The sequence below is a fragment of the Bos javanicus genome, chromosome 4 (genome assembly GCF_032452875.1).
Source record: "Bos javanicus breed banteng chromosome 4, ARS-OSU_banteng_1.0, whole genome shotgun sequence".
Taxonomy (NCBI): Eukaryota; Metazoa; Chordata; class Mammalia; order Artiodactyla; family Bovidae; genus Bos; species Bos javanicus.
In genome coordinates, this window is record NC_083871.1 from 53,131,073 (window position 1) to 53,147,941 (window position 16,869).

General features: G+C 35.3%; 1 protein-coding gene across 9 annotated transcripts in view; it reads left to right on the plus strand.

The window, feature by feature from the left end:
* The window catches only part of TFEC (transcription factor EC), a 219,549-nt gene that overhangs the window by 188,676 nt on the left and 14,004 nt on the right, over positions 1–16,869 (plus strand). For all 9 annotated transcript variants that reach the window (XM_061414050.1, XM_061414056.1, XM_061414051.1 and 6 more), the window contains 2 exons: positions 7,055–7,169; positions 9,864–9,920. In XM_061414050.1, coding sequence (XP_061270034.1) covers positions 7,055–7,169; positions 9,864–9,920 — 172 coding nt within the window. The remainder of the gene's footprint in view (positions 1–7,054; positions 7,170–9,863; positions 9,921–16,869) is intronic.

Genomic DNA, 16,869 nt, shown 5'->3' on the forward strand with positions numbered 1-16,869 from the left:
TCCAATGAATATTCAGGACTGATTTCCTTTAGGATGGACTGGTTGGATCTCCTTCCAGTCCAAGGGACTCTCAAGAGTTCTACAAACAATATAGTTCAAAAGCATCAATTCTTTGGTGCTCTGCTCTCTTTATAGTCCAACTCTCACATCCATATATAACTACTGGAAAAACCATAGCTTTGACTAGATGGACCTTTGTTGGTAATGTCTCTGCTTTTTAATATGCTGTCTAGATTGGTCCTAACTTTTCTTCCAAGGAGCAAAGGTCTTTTAATTTGATGGCTGCAGTCACCATCTGCAGTGATTTTGGAGCCCCCAAAAGTAACGTCTGTCACTTTTTCCATTGTTTCCCCATCTATTTGTCATGAAGTGATAGGACTAGATGCCATGATCTTACTTTTCTGAATGTTGAGCTTTAAGCCAACTTTTTTACTCTCCTCTTTCACTTTCATCAAGAAGCTCTTTAGTTCTTCTTCGCTTTCTGCCATAAGGGTGGTGTCAGCTGCATATCTGAGGTTATTGATATGTCTCCCGGCAATCTTGATTCCAGCTTGTGCTTCATCTAGCCCAGCGTTTCTCATGATGTACTCTGCATATAAGTTAAATAAGCAGGGTGACAATATACAGCCTTGACGTACTCCTTTCCCTATTTGGAACCCGTCTGTTGTTCCATGTCCAGTTCTAACTATTGCTTCCTGACCTACATATAGATTTCTCAAGAGGCAGTTCAGGTGGTTATATAGTTTATTTTATTATCTTGATTCTCCTATTTTCTTTTAGACTGCAGCCACTTTACCAAGATGTTTAATATTCTATTTATAACATGTTTTATTTATTTATATCATATTTACTTCTTCCCAAACTGTCTTCAGTGTTTGTATTTGTGGGTAAGCATTCTTAAGCATTTTATATTTCTCAGCATATTTTTAATCATGACCTCAGATGTAGATGATATTGGGCTGGATATAAAACTGTGCTTTAAGATCTTTTCATTTACTTTCTTGTTTCATTCATTTTGCTATTTAAAATGTTTATGTTAATAAGATTCTTATTCCTTTGAACATAATCTCTTCTTACTATTATGCTCATACATTTTCTGTCATTGTACATTCCTAAGTTTAAACCTACAGGATGTAGGTTTTTCTTCTTTGATATTCTATAGGCCCTTTGATTTTTAAGTCAAAATGAAACAACAAAATAAGATGAGATTAAAGACAATAGTTTCATCTTTGACTTAGTGTTAATTCTGGAATGCATATCTATTCTTTCTTAAAGTATTTTCTTCCTTCCAATTTTTATTTTTTTTTTCCCTGACTCTCTTAATACCTATCTATATTTTAGTTCTAATAATTCTGTCCTTCATACTAATTAGATTTTATTTTATATGTTTGGTTTCTTGGTCCTTCATCCTTCTGAGAGATTAATTTGGTTTTTATAATTTACTAATTCCTTTATTTCTTTCTCAGCTTATGTATTATGCTATTTTTCCATTTTATGGTTTTCTTCTTTTTTCAGGTATTATATTTTCATGTCTCCTATTTCTTCATGATCACTTTGGCCATTTTTATATTGATTTGTTCTTATTTTTGATTATTACTGTTGTTATTTAGTCACTCAGCAGTGTTTGACACTTTTGTGACCCCATGGACTGTGGCCCACGAGGTTTATCTGTCCATGGGATTTCCTAGGCAAGAGTACTGGAGTGGGTTGCCATTTCCTTCTCCAGGGAATCTTCCCAATTCGGGGATCAAACCCACATCTCTTGAATTAGGAGGCAGATGCTTTACCACAAAGCCACCAGGGAAGCTCCATTTTAGATTATAAATTATTGCAAACATCATCCTTTATTTCATTAAAGTATGTATTAGATCAATTTTTAAAACTTGGTTTCATGTAATCTTTTTTTATTTCTAAAATTTTTGTTTTTGATGTTATTTCTAACATTACATGTTGCTTAACTTTTAAAATAATCATTTTTCTTGAATGTTTTGATATTTTGACCTGTAAGCTCATTTTCTTTAGGGAATTTTGGCTACTGTGAAAGGTAGTGTTTGTACAGGAAGACCAATTCTCAGTCCATTTCAGTCTCTATGAACTTAGTAGGGAGATGTGAAAAATCTAGGGTAGAGAATTTTCGACACCAGGAATCACTTTTGGTCACTTATCACTTCAAAACAATTTCTTAGATCAAGCATTCACTTTTGTCTACAAGAAAGAATTGTCTTAAGAAAAGACAAGATATGTTCTACCTTGCTGAAAATATTTTATAATAAATTATTTACTAGGTGTTTTTAAAATTTGTGAGTTTGTTTCTAATACTTATATTTCCCTATTGCTATGTCAATGATTTTGCTTTACTGAAAAAAGTAATAATTTTTAACCAGAATAATAAATATTTCTTTATAAAATATCTATCCGGTTGCCTACTAGTCTGTAAGATAAAGCCAAGACTTAGACTTTAATACCTAAGTAGATTATAACTTTGGTTTGTAAGCCTTTTCTGATATGCATGTAATCTTTAAATTTTCACTAACATTTTACTCATATCTTTGAATGGAGAAAAGGCTCTTTAGATTATGTGAAATATATTACATATTTTGAAATTGAAACCAATTGTCTAATGATATTTAAAAAGTAATTAGCCATTCACATGAAATAGAGTAGTACCTACAACATAAAATTAAATAGGATATTAATCATTATGCTTCAGGGCATAAATTAGACAACAACCAAGGTCATAGCAAACACCCTTTTTCAACAACACATGAGATGACTCTAACGTGGACATCACCAGATGGTCAGTACCGAAATTAGATTGATTATATTCTTTGCAGTGGAAGATAGAGAAGCTCTATACAGTTAGTAAAAACAAACTGGGAGCTGACTGTGGCTCAAATCATGAATATTGCAAAATTCAGCCTGAAATTGAAGAAAGTAGGGAAAACCACTAAGCCATTCAGGTATGACCTAAATCAAATCCCTTACAATTATACAGTGGAAGTGACCAATAATTTCAAGGGATTACATCTGATAGAACAGAGTGCCTGAAGGACTATGGACAGAGGTTTGTAACATTGTATAGGAGACAGTGATCAAAACCATCCCCAAGATAAAGAAATGCAAAATGGCAAAATGGTTGTCTGATAAGGCCTTACAAATAGCTGGGTTAAGAAGACAAGTGAAAGGCAAAGGAGAAAAAGAAAGATATACCCATCTGAATGCAGAGTTTCAAAGAATAGCAAGGAGAGACAAGAAAGCCTTCCTCAGTGATCAATGAAAAGAAATAGAGGAAAACAACAGAATGGGAAAGACTAGAGATCTCTTCAAGAAAATTAGAGATATCAAGGGAATATTTCATGCCAAGATGGGCACAATAAAGGTATAATAAAGATATGGTAATAAAGAAATAAAGAATAAAGAAATGATATGGACCTAACATAAGCAGAAGATATTAAGAAGAGGTATCAAGAATACACAGAACTATACAAAAGAGATGTTAATGATCTAGATAACCATGATGGTGTGATCACTCACCTAGAGCCAGACATCCTGGAGTGGGAAGTCAAGTGGGCCTTAGGAAGCATCACTATGAACAAAGCTAGTGAGGTGATGGAATTCCAGCTGAGCTATTTCAAATCCTGAAAGATGATGCTATGAAAGTGCTACACTCAATATGCCAACAAATTGGGAAAACTCAGCAGTGGCCATAGGGCTGGAAAAGGTCAGTTTTCATTTCAATCCCAAAGAAGGACAATGTCAAAGAATGCTCAAACTACTGCACAATTGTACTTATTTCATACACTAGCAAAGTAATGCTCAAACTTCTCCAAGCTAGCCTTTCAACACTAAGTGAACTGAGAACTTACAGATGTTCAAGCTGAATTTCAAAAAGGTAGAGGAACCAGCGATCAAATTGCCAACATTGGATCATAGAAAAAGCAAGAGAATTCCAGAAAACATCTACTTCTGCTTCATTGACTACGCTAAAGCCTTTGACCATGTGGATCACAACAAATTGTGGAAAATTAAAGAGATGGGAATATCAGACCACCTTATCTGCCTCCTAAGAAACCTGTATGCAGGTTCAGAAGTAGCAGTTAGAACTGGACACAGAACAATGGACTGGCTCAAAATTGGGAAAGGAATATATCATGGCTGTATACTGTCACTTGGCTTATTGAACTTATATGCAGAATACATCATGCAAAATGCCAGGCTGGATGAAACACAAGCTGGAATCAAGATTGCAGGGAGAAATATCAATAACCTCATATATGCAGATGACACCACCTTTATGGTAGGAAGTGAAGAGGAACTAAGTGCCTCTTGATGAAAGTGAAAGAGGAGAATGAAAAAGTTGGCTTAAAACTCAACATTCAAAAAACTAAGATCATGGCATCCAGTCTCATCTTTTCATGGCAAATGGAGAATAAATGGAAACAGTGAGAGACTTTATTTTCTTGGGTTGTAAAATCACTGCAGATGGTGACTGAAGCCATGAAATTAGAAGACACTTGCTTCTTGGAAGGAAAGTTATGACCAACCTGGACAGTGTATTAAAAAGCAGAGACATTACTTTGCTGACTAAGGTCCATCTAGTCAAAGCTATGGTTTTTCCAGTAGTCGTGTGTTGATGTGAGAGTCGGACCGTGAAGAAGGCTGAGCACCAAAGAATTATGCTTTTGAACTGTGGTGTTCGAGAAGACTCTTGAGAGTTCCTTGGACTGCAAGAAACTAAACCAGTCACTCCTAAAGGAAATCAATCCTGAATGTTTATCAGAAGGACTGATGGTGAACCTGAAGCTCCAATGCTTTGGTCACCTGATTCAAAGAGGTGACTCACTGAAAAATATCCTGATGCTGGGAAAGATAGAAGGCATGAGGAGAAGAGGATGACAGAGGATGAGATGTTTGGATGGCATCACTGACTCAATGGACATGAGTCTGATCAACTTTGAGACATGGTGAAGGGCAGAGAAGCCTGGCATGCTGCAGTCTACAGGGTTGCAGAGTCAGACACTACTGGAGCAACTGAAGAACAACCGAAGATCAGGAGAAGGTGTAATAGACCCACAGTTAAGCAGGATTGAATTCATTATCAGAACTCCAGCCCCATTTCTACAGAAAAATACATTGGGTACACTCTGACCAAGTAATAATAACCCAGTGTAATGTTTTAGCTAGGAACCTATCACTTTATTGTTGCAGTGCAAATGTAATATGGCTCCTCTTAAACATTTCTACTGTTTGCTACCGCTGCATTGAATCTATCTGATTTCAAGCTCTTTAGAGAAAAATGCCCTTTTCCTAGTTCTTTCCCCCTTCTTTCTCCCTCCCTGTCTTTTTGTTCAGCATGTCATTATGTTTCTCAAAGGCACAGTGCAAATGTACAATTCAGGTTGGTGATGCCTCCACTTATAACCAACAGGGTTTTCAAAAAAGACCTGGAAGCTTTAAAATTTTACATATATAGCTAAATGACTCACATGTTAGGGAAATGTGTGCTTCTAGAATTTCTTTCTAATTGTATTATTTTGATACTTACACTCATCATTTATCCAATTTGATAGGTTTTCTTGTCCCTACTTTTCAGATAAGAAAATTGAGAGGGAATAAATATCTCAGTAGCTCACTTCTAATATCCAAGATGCAAAAACACATTTTAAAACAATGTTGTTGTTGTTCAGTCACTTAGTCATATCCAACTGTTTGCGACTCTATGGAATGCAGCATACCAGATTTCCCTGTCCTTCATTGTTATATAATCAATGAATTTATATAAAATAAAGATGAGGAGTCCTCACAGAGTAAATAATGAAGAGAACCAATATATGAAAACATGCATCATAATACCATATGCAATCTATAATGTTCTTGTTGATATGCATATACACTTGTATATTAGCCTGATTTCCACTGTATTTTCCAAGTATTTTTCCCTCGGAAATATACAATATTAATCACATAATTTAATAGGTTATTATTTCAGAAACTAATTTTTGTCTTCATGTGTCCTTTCTTCGATTATTTTCAGTCTGATTTTATAAGTATTAAAAAAATTTCCTTCGGCTTGGAGTTATACAAAAAATGGGAATAAAGAGTTCAAGTTTCCATAATAATCTGAATATAGCTTTGTTTGATAATTTCTTAAAGGAAAGAAAACAGGTACTGCTTATTCGGCTCTTGATTGACTTCCCAGAAATGAAATAAAGATAACTAGAATGGGAATATTTTAAATGTTCAAATCTTGTATTTTAAATATAGGTTGTTCTGGAATAATAAATATTAACTTGAGTTGTGAATATTATTTAAATTTAATTTTCTTAGGAGATCAATCAATAAGCACATTTTCAATAAAATTTTGAATTGTGTATAAAGCATCTTAGCTTTCTGAAAAATTGCTCCCAAGGAGCACTTTAAGAATTGCAGTGTTGCTATAATTAGATATACCCTATATCCACTTGAGGCAAAGCAGTTTTAGACTACTTTTGGTTACCAGCTGGATATTTATAATAATCTAGAACATTAAGTGTACAATGAGAAAAAGTATGCCTTCCAGGAAGGAAAGTTTCTCACTTAATTAACAGTATAAAACACCTCTTGACTATGAATTGCTGGTAGCACTGATAGTATTAAGGTTTCCAAAATATTCAACTATTATGCCTAATTCATGATATGTAATGAATTTTCAAGCTTTACTAATATGTATATTGATTTTTGTCTAAAGTGATATTTTTAATCTTATTCATTTATAACCAGGTACTGTGCTGGATCAAATGCCCATAACTTTGTAAATATTAATAAAAATTTTTCTTCATGAGTGAACTAAATTTTCCTTTTTCTTAAGTACAAATAGCTTTTTTTCAACATATCTTATCCACAAGCATTCCCCAAAGATTTTACAAAGTTAATGCATATTCATTTTTGTTTAAAATTAAAAATGCTATATATTGCAATTTTCTATTAACAATTGGTCAATTTAAGGTAATACAACTAAATATATCAATATTCACCAAAGACTTAATTGCTCTTTTCTACATTTTTTCCTTTAAAGGTATCTGGAAGTATTTTGGATGTGTATAGTGGTGAGCAAGAAATTTCGCCAGTTAATATGGGCCTTACAAGTGCTTCTTGTCCAAGTAGTCTACCAATGAAAAGAGAAATTACAGGTAATGCTGCTTTTATAGTTTTCTTTAAAAAAAAAAAACAACACTTTTGTAAGACATGAGTGACATATAATTCCAATCTAAAGACAATTTTTGAAACATTATCAAAATAGTTATAGTAAGTCTTCTACATATGAACCTTCAAATTGCAAACTATCAAAGATGTGAACTTGCGTTTGCATGTTCAATCACGTAAGTTAGTTCACTTGTCTGGCATACATTGTCACAGTGTGCATCCTCTTCAAGTGGCTGTGCTTTTGTGTACTTTACTGTACAGTACTGTATAGAGGACAGTAGTACAGTATTTTTATTTCAAGTCCAGGATGTCTGAAAGCAAGTGTAGAAGCAATGTGATTTAGCTGGTACTGCTAAGAATTGCCAGTTATTGTACTGTACTACTTTATTTTCCAAGGTGCTGTACTCTGAGATTAAAAATGTTTTTTTTATTTTTGTGTTTTTTGTGTATTATTTGTGTGAAAAGTATTATTAAACTATTACAGTACAGTACTCTATGGGCTGATTGTGTTAGTTGGGTACCTAAGCTAAAAAAACAAATTGGACTTTTACTTGGAAAGGAACTCATTCATAGGTAGGAGACTTACTGTAGTTAAAATGGGAAACATTTCAAGAGTAAATCCACCTTCTTTTCCTTTATAACAACCAAGCAACAAGTTAGTATAACTTACAGTTCAACTCAGTGATTTTAGGAATTGGACAAATACGAATATACACACATAACCTCTAGTCATATGTATACGACAGTTTGACTAAGTTCCGCTTTCACTTTGGGCTTCCCTGGTGAATCAGATGGTAAAGAGTCTACCTGCAGTGTGGGAAACTCAGGTTCGATTGCTGGGTCAGGAAGATCCCCTGGAGAATGAAATGGCAACCCACTTCAGTATTCTTGCCTGGAAAATCCCACGGATGGATGAGCCTGGCGACTACAGTCCATGGGGTTGCAAAGAGTTGGATATGACTGAACGACTTAACTTAGCTAACTTTCACTTAATATAGGTTAATTTTGATATTGCAAATATTCAATTTATTAACATGTTTGCAAAATAACAGATTAATAGATTAGGAAAAAATAGATTTTCCTCTTTTCAACTTGTTTCACAGATACCATGATTCACATTTAACTTTCTCAAGTGTGTAAAAACCCCTCTGTTTTCAATAATAAATTTCAAAATTGTTACAACTTAAAGGAATTACAGGGGCACTTTCAAGTTCCTTCAATAGGTAGATGAGGAAGTAGTCAGAGGAGTTATTTCCCAATGGTATTCTGATTAGAAGCAGAAGTTGATCAAAATAAGGATCTCCTGACTTACAAGTCTAGTGTTAGTTTCTCCATAAAATAAAATAAAATTTAATAGAAATTTCTGTAACATGTTTTTAGTTCGGCATTCAAACATTGATCTTTTAGTATTTTTCTTTTTTTTTTTAATTTTTTTTTAAATACCTTTTTTCTTTAGTTAATATCAGCATTTTTAATAAATACAATATTTCTATTCTTGGAATCTAACAAATGACTCAAAAATATCTATGCATTCAAATTATTTAGAGTAAAATTAATTAATTTAATCTTAAATAATCAAAATTTAATAAATATATTTATATATTTCTATTTTAAAACTAGAATAATTCAAAGAACATTGTATTAATTATCCATTGCTATATAACAAAGTACCCCAAACTTAACAGATTGAAATAATAAATGTTAATTATCTCATACAATCCCTATATTTCAGAAATCCAGGGGTGATTTATAAAATTGCTTCTAGCTCAGAGCCTTGTGTAAGGTTGCAGTCAAGATGTTGGCCAGAGATACAGATATTTGCCTGGAGGATGCACTCCCAGGATGGTTCACTCACACATCTTCCTAGTCAGTGCTGCTTGGTTCTTTACCATGTAGAACTCTCCACAGGGCTGCTCAACTGTCCTCATGATCTGACAAGTAGTGATTCAAGGAACACCCAAAGGGGAAGCTGAAAATGTCTTTTATGACCTAGTCTTGAAAGCCACACTAATCATTTCCATAATATTATATCAGTTTCACAGATTGATCCTATTCAGTATGGAAGGGAACCATCAAAAGTATGACTGTCATGAATGAGAATCATGGTGGGCCATTTTGGAGTCTGACTATCACAAGTGCTAACAACCACATAGCACATAAAGTGTCTGTTACTTAAAGTATGGATTTGTTTGATAGGTATATGAGAAATGTCATTAGTTCCAATTCTTTGAATTTAGAAATCATAATATTTATAAAAAATGTAGGTTGTGAAAATTTAGATTGAAATAATTTTGAATAATCTTAAAGTTCTGAGAAAATTCTAATAAAAATGATTAAGCAGGTTAATATTTACTGTATGCTCTAATTCTTTTAATCACAATAATGGTATTTAGTAGGTATCATACCAACTTCACAGATGAGAACTTAGGTAACCTGAGACCCCAAGGCTACTAAATGGAGGGTCAGAATACAAATTCAGATTTTACTGTTTAAATCCCATAGGTTTTGCCACTGCCTTTTTACTAATATGTTGTTTCAAATTTCTAAATATTTGCAAAAATTTTTGTTACACCACTTGGAGTAAGTAATATTATATTTTCACTTGTATTTCTGAATTTTGTTGACTGGAAGGATTGTAAGGTAGAAATAAGTACTGTTTCAATTATTTTCCTTTTGATCAGAAACAGATACTCGAGCTTTGGCCAAGGAGAGACAAAAAAAGGACAACCACAACCTCAGTGAGTATATTTTCCTTTTTTCTAAGCAAAATGAATCAATGCAAGAGGAAATGGAAGGAGGTTAAAATATGTGGTGTTTTATTGTCACCTGTATATATTTTGAAGTCAGATGACCAAAATTAAGTGTACACGCTCACTAGTAGAGCTATTTTGGGGCAATTTAGACAATGCAAACTCTCAGAAAAGCTAGACATTTTTATGAAGTGAAACATCTCAAGTTCTCTCCTTGATCATTTTCTCTCTCTGAAGAAGAATACTAATAAGGGAGATGAGTGCACTGAGTTACATTTGAACTCAATTGACTCCAAAATTTAAAGAGATAAAAGTGACTTTAGAAAAAGGACGCCATTCAGCCAAAAGTCACACCAAACCCATAGACACCTCAAAACTCACTACTGGACACTTCATTGCACTCCAGAGAGAAGAGATCCAGCTCCACCCCCCAGAACAGCGACACAAGCTTCCCTAACTGGGAAACCTTGACAAGTCACTAGTCCAACCCCACCCACAGGGAGCAACCTCCACAACAAAGAGGAACCACAAACTTCCAGCATAAAATAAGGCTACCCCAAACACAGCAATCTAAACAAAATGAAAAGGCAGAGAAATATTCAGCAGGTAAAGAAGCATGATAAATGCCCACCAAACCAAACAAAAGAGGAGGAGATATGGAGTCTACCTGAAAAAGAATTCAGAATAGTGATAGTAAAGATGATTCAAAATCTTGAAAACAAAACGGAGTTACAGATAAATAGACTGGAGATAAGGATTAAGAAGATTCAAGAAAGGTTTAACAAGGACCTTTCCTTTTAACAAGAAAATAAAAGTCAGTCAATAGTGAATAATGCAATAATTGAGATCAAAAGCACTTTGGAGAGAACCAACAGTAGAATAACTGAGGTAGCTGATAAGTGAGGTGGAAGATAGAATGGTGGAAATAAATGAAGCAGAGAGGATAAAAGAAAAAAGAATTAAAAGAAATGAGGATAACCTCAGAGACCTCTGGGACAATATAAAGTGCCCCAACATTTGAATCATAGGAGTCCCAGAAGAATAAGACAAAAAGAAAGGCCATGAGAAAATACTTGAGGAGAAAATAGTTGAAAACTTCTCTAAAATGGGGGAGGAAATAGCCACCCAAGTCCAAGAAACCCAGAGAGTCCCAAACATGATAAACCCAAGGCAAAACACCCCAAGACACATATTAATCAAATTAATGAAGATCAAACACAAAGAGCAAATATTAAAAGCAGCAAGGGAAAAGCAACAAATAACACACAAGGGGATTCCCATAAGGAGAACAACTGATCTTTCAACAGAAACTCTTCAGGCCAGAAGGGAATGGCAAGATATACTTGAAGTGATGAAAGAGAAAAACCTACAACCCAGATTACTATACCCAGCAGGCATCTCATTCAAATATGAAGGAGAAATCAAAAGTTTTACAGAAAAGCAAAAGCTGAGAGAATTCAGCATGACCAAACCAGCTCTTCAACAAATGCTAAAGGATCTTCTTTAGACAAGAAACACAGAAAAGTTTTATAAACTTGAACCCAAAACAACAAAGTAAATGGCAATGGGATCATACTTATCAATAATTACCTTAAATGTAAATGGGTTGAATTCCCAACCAAAAGACAAAGACTGGCTGAATGGATACAAAAACAATACCCCTATATATGCTGTTTACAAGAGACCCGCCTCAAAACAAGGTACACATACAGACTGAAAGTGAAGGGCTAGAAAAAGATATTTCACGCAAATGGAGACCAAAAGAAAGCAGGACTAGCAATACTTATATCAGATAAAATAGACTTTTAAATAAAGGCCATGAAAAGAGACAAAGAAGGACACTACCTAATGATCAAAGGATCACTCCAAGAAGAAGATATAACAATTATAAATATATATGTACCCAACATAGAGCACCACAGTATGTAAGGCAAAAGCTAGCAAGTATGAAAGGGGAAATTAACAGTAACACAATAATAGTGGGAGACTTTAATACTCCATTCACACCTATGGATAGATCAACTAAACAGAAAATTAGCAAGGAAGGACAAGCTCTAAATGATACAATGGACCAATTAGACCTAATTGATATCTATAGGACATTTCACCCCAAAACAATGAATTTCACCTTTTTCTCAAGTGCACACAGAACTTTCTCCAGGATAGATCACATCCTGGGCCATAAATCTAGGTTTGGTAAATTCAAAAAAATTGAAATAATTTCAATGCAGTAAGATTAGATGCTGGGAGGGATTGGGGGCAGGAGGAGAAGGGGATGACAGAGGATGAGATGGCTGGATGGCATCACTGACTCGATGGACATGAGTCTCAGTGAACTCCAGGAGTTGGTGATGGACAGGGAGGCCTGGCGTGCTGCGATTCATGGGGTCGCAAACAGTCGGACACGACTGAGCAACTGATCTGATCTGATCTGAAAGTAAAAGTGGAGAATGAAAAAGTTGGCTTAAAGCTCAACATTCAGAAAACGAAGATCATGGCATCCGGTCCCATCACTTCATGGGAAATAGATGAGGAAACAGTGGAAAGAGTGTCAGACTTTATTTTTTGGGGCTCCAAAATCACTGTGGATGGTGACTGCAGCCGTGAAATTAAAAGACGCTTACTCCTTGGAAGGAAAGTTATGACCAACCTAGATAGCATATTCAAAAGCAGGGACATTACTTTGCCAACAAAGATCCGTCTAGTCAAGGCTATGGTTTTTCCTGTGGTCATGTATGGATGTGAGAGTTGGACTGTGAAGAAAGCTGAGCGCCGAAGAATTGATGCTTTTGGACTGTGGTGTTAGAGAAGACTCTTGAGAGTCCCTTGGACTGCAAGGAGATCCAAGCAGTCCATTCTGAAGGAGATCAGCCCTGGGATTTCTTTGGAAGGAATGATGCTAAAGCTGAAACTCCAGTACTTTGGCCACCTCATGCGAAGAGTTGACTCATTGGAAAAGACTCTGATGCTGGGAGGGATTGGGAGCAGGAAGAGAAGGGGATGACAGAGGATGAGATGGCTGGATGGCATCACTGACTCGATGGACGTGAGTCTGAGTGAACTCCGGGAGTTGGTGATGGACAGGGAGGCCTGGCATGCTGCAATTTACGGGGTCGCAGAGTTGGACACGACTGAGCGACTGAACTGAACTGAACTAATGGGGAAAAAACTATTAAAAACACAAACATATGGAGGCTAAACAACACGCTTCTGAACCGACAAATCACAGAAGAAATCAAAAAAGAAATCAAAATAGGCATAGAAATGAAAGAAAATGAAAACACAACAACCCAAAACCTAGGAGATTCAGTAAAAGCAGTGCTAAGGGAAAGGTTCATAGCAATACAAACTTATGTCAAGAAACAAGAGAAAAATCAAATAACCTAACTTTACACCTAAAGCAACTAGAAAAAGAAGAAATGAAGAACCCCAGGGTTAATAGAAGGAAAGAAATAATAAAAATTAGGGCAGAAATAAGTGAAAAAGAAACAAAGGAGACTATAGCAAAAATCAACAAAACTAAAAGCTGATTCTTTGAGAAGATAAATAAAATAGACAAACCATTAGCCAGACTTATCAAGAAAACAAAAAAAGGAGAAGAATCAAATTAACAAAATTAGAAATGAAAATGGAGAAATCACAACAGACAACACAGAAATACAAAGGATCATAAGAGACTACTACCAGTAACTATATGCTAATAAAATGGACAATCTGGAAGAAATGTACAAATTCTTAGAAAAATATAACCTTCCAAAACTGCACCAGAAAGAAATAGAAAATCTTAACAGACCCATCACAAGCATGGAAATTGAAAATGTAGTGAAAATTCTTCCAACAAACAGAAGCCCAGGACCAGATGGCTTCACAGCTGAATTCTACCAAAAATTTAGAGAAGAGCTAACATCTATCCTACTCAAACTCTTCCAGAAAATTGCAGAGGAAGATAAACTTCCAAACTCATTCTATGACACTACCATCACCCTAATACCAAAACCAGACAAAGATGCCACAAAGAAAGAAAACTACAAGCCAATATCACTGATGAACATAGATCCAAAAATCCTTAACAAAATCCTAGCAAACAGAATCCAACAACATATTAAAAAGATCATACATCATGACCAAGTGGGTTTTATCCCAGGGATGCAAGGATTCTTCAATATTCACAAATCAATCAATATGATACACCACATTAATAAATTAAAAAATACAAACCATATGATTATCTCAATAGATGCAAAGAAAGCCTTTGACAAAATTCAACATCCATTTATGATAAAAACCCTCCAGAAAGTAGGCATAGAAGGAACATACCTCAACATAATAAAGCCATATATGATAAACCATAGCAAACGTTATTCTCAATAGTGAAAAATTGAAAGCATTTCCCCTAAAATCAGGAACAAGACAAGGGTACCCACTCTCACCACTACTATTCAACATAGTTTTGGAAGTTTTAGCCACAGAAATCAGAGAAGAAAAAGAAATAAAATTAATCCAGATTGGAAAAAAAGAAGTAAAACTCTCACTGTTTGCAGATGACATGATCCTCTACGTAGAAAACCCTAAAGACACCACCAGAAAATTACTAGAGCTAATCAATGAATATAGTAAAGCTGCAGGATATAAAATTAACACACAGAAATCCCTTGCATTCCTATATACCAACAATCAGAAAACAGAAAAGGAAATTAAGGAAACAATTCCATTCACCATTGCAGTGAAAATAATAAAATACTTAGGAATAAATCTACCTAGGCAATGGCACCCTACTCCAGTACTCTTGCCTGGAAAATCCCATGGACGGAGGAGCCTGGTGGGCTGCAGTCCATGGGGTCGCTAAGAGTCAGACACAACTGAGTGACTTCACTTTCACTTTTCACTTTCATGCATTGAAGAAGGAAATAGCAACCCACTCCAGTGTTCTTACCTGGAGAATCCCAGGGACGGGAGCCTGGTGGGTTGCGGTCTATGGGGTCACACAGTCACACGACTGAAGTGACTTAGCAATAGCAGTAGCAGTAAAGAAACAAAAGACCTATATATAGAAAATTATAAAACACTGATGAAAGAAATCAAATAGATGGATAAATATACCATGTTCATGGATCAGAAGAATCAGTATAGTGAAAATGAGTATATTACCCAAAGCAATCTATAGATCCAATGCAATTCCTATCAAGCTACCAACAGTATTTTTCAGAGAACCAGAACAAATAATTTCACAATTTGTATGGAAATACAAAAAACCTCGAATAGCCAAAGCAATCTTGAGAAAGAAGAATGGAACTGGAGGAATCAACCTTCTTGACTTCAGGCTATCCTACAAAGCTACAGTCATCAAGACAGTATGGTACTGGCACAAAGACAGAAATACAGAGCAATAGAACAAAATAGAAAGCCCAGAGATAAATCCACACACCTTTGGACACCTTATTTTTGACAAAGTAGTCAAGAAAATACAGTGGAGAAAAGATAATCTCCTTAACAAGTGGTGCTGGGTAAACTGGTCAACCGCTTGTAAAAGAATGAAACTAGAACACTTTCTAACACCATACACAAAAATAAACTCAAAATGGGTTAAAGATCTAAATGTAACACCAGAAACTATAAAAATCCTAGAGGAAAACACAGGCAAAACACTCTCTGACATAAATCACAGCAGGATCCTCTATGACCCACCTCCCAGAGTAATGGAAATAAAAGCAAAAATAAACAAATGAGACCTAATTAAACTTAAAAGCTTTTGCACAAGGTGAAAAGCAAGATGAAAAAAGACACCCTTCAGAATGGGAGAAAGTAATAGCAAGTGAAGCAACTGATAAAGAATTAATCTCAAAAATATACAAGCAGCTCATGCAGCTCAATTCCAGAAAAATAAATGACACAATCAAAAAAAATGAGCCAAACAACTAAACAGACATTTCTCCAAAGAAGACATACAGATGGCTAACAAACACATGAAAAGATGCTCAACATCACTCATTATCAGAGAAATGCAAATCAAAACCACAGTGAGGTACCATCTCATGTCAGTCAGAATGGCTGCTATCAAAAAATATACAAACAATAAATGCTGAAGACGGTGCAGATAAAGGAAACATTTTTACACCGTAGGTGGGAATGCAAACTAGTACAGCCACTATGGAGAACAGTGTGGAGATTCCTTAAAAAACTGGAAATAGAACTGCCATACGACCCAGCAATCCAACTGCAGGGCATATACACCGAGGAAACCAGAATTGAAAGAGACACGTGTACCCCAATATTCATTGCAGCACTATTTACAATAGCTAGTACATGGAAGCAACTTAGAGGCCCATTGGCAGAGTAATGGATAAGAAAGCAGTGGTACATATAGACAATGGAATATTACTCAGCTATTGCATTTGAATCAATTCTAATTAGGTGGATGAAACTGGAGCCTATTATACAGAGTGAAGTAAGTCAGAAAAAACCACCAATACAGTTTATTAATGCACATATATAGAATTTATAAAGATGGTAACGACCCTATATGTGAGACAGCAAAAGAGACACAGATGTAAAGAACAGACTTTTGTACTCTGTGGGAGAAGGCAAGGGTGGGATGATTTGAGAGAATAGCAATGAAACATGTATATTACTATATGTGAAATAGATCGCCAGTCCAGGTTCAATGCGTGAGACAGGGTGCTCAGGGCTGGTGCACTGGGATGACCCTGAGGGATGGGATGGGGAGGGATGTGGGAGGGGAGTTCAGGATGAGGAACACATGTACACCCATGGCTGATTCATGTCAATGTACGGCAAAAACCACTACAATATTTTAAAGTAATTAGCCTCCGATTAAAATAAATAAATTAATTTAAAAAAAGAAAATGTACACTATTTAAATAGCTAGAAATGTAACACCAGGTTCTTATCTTTCTGTGTCAATCTACTCTTCCTTTCC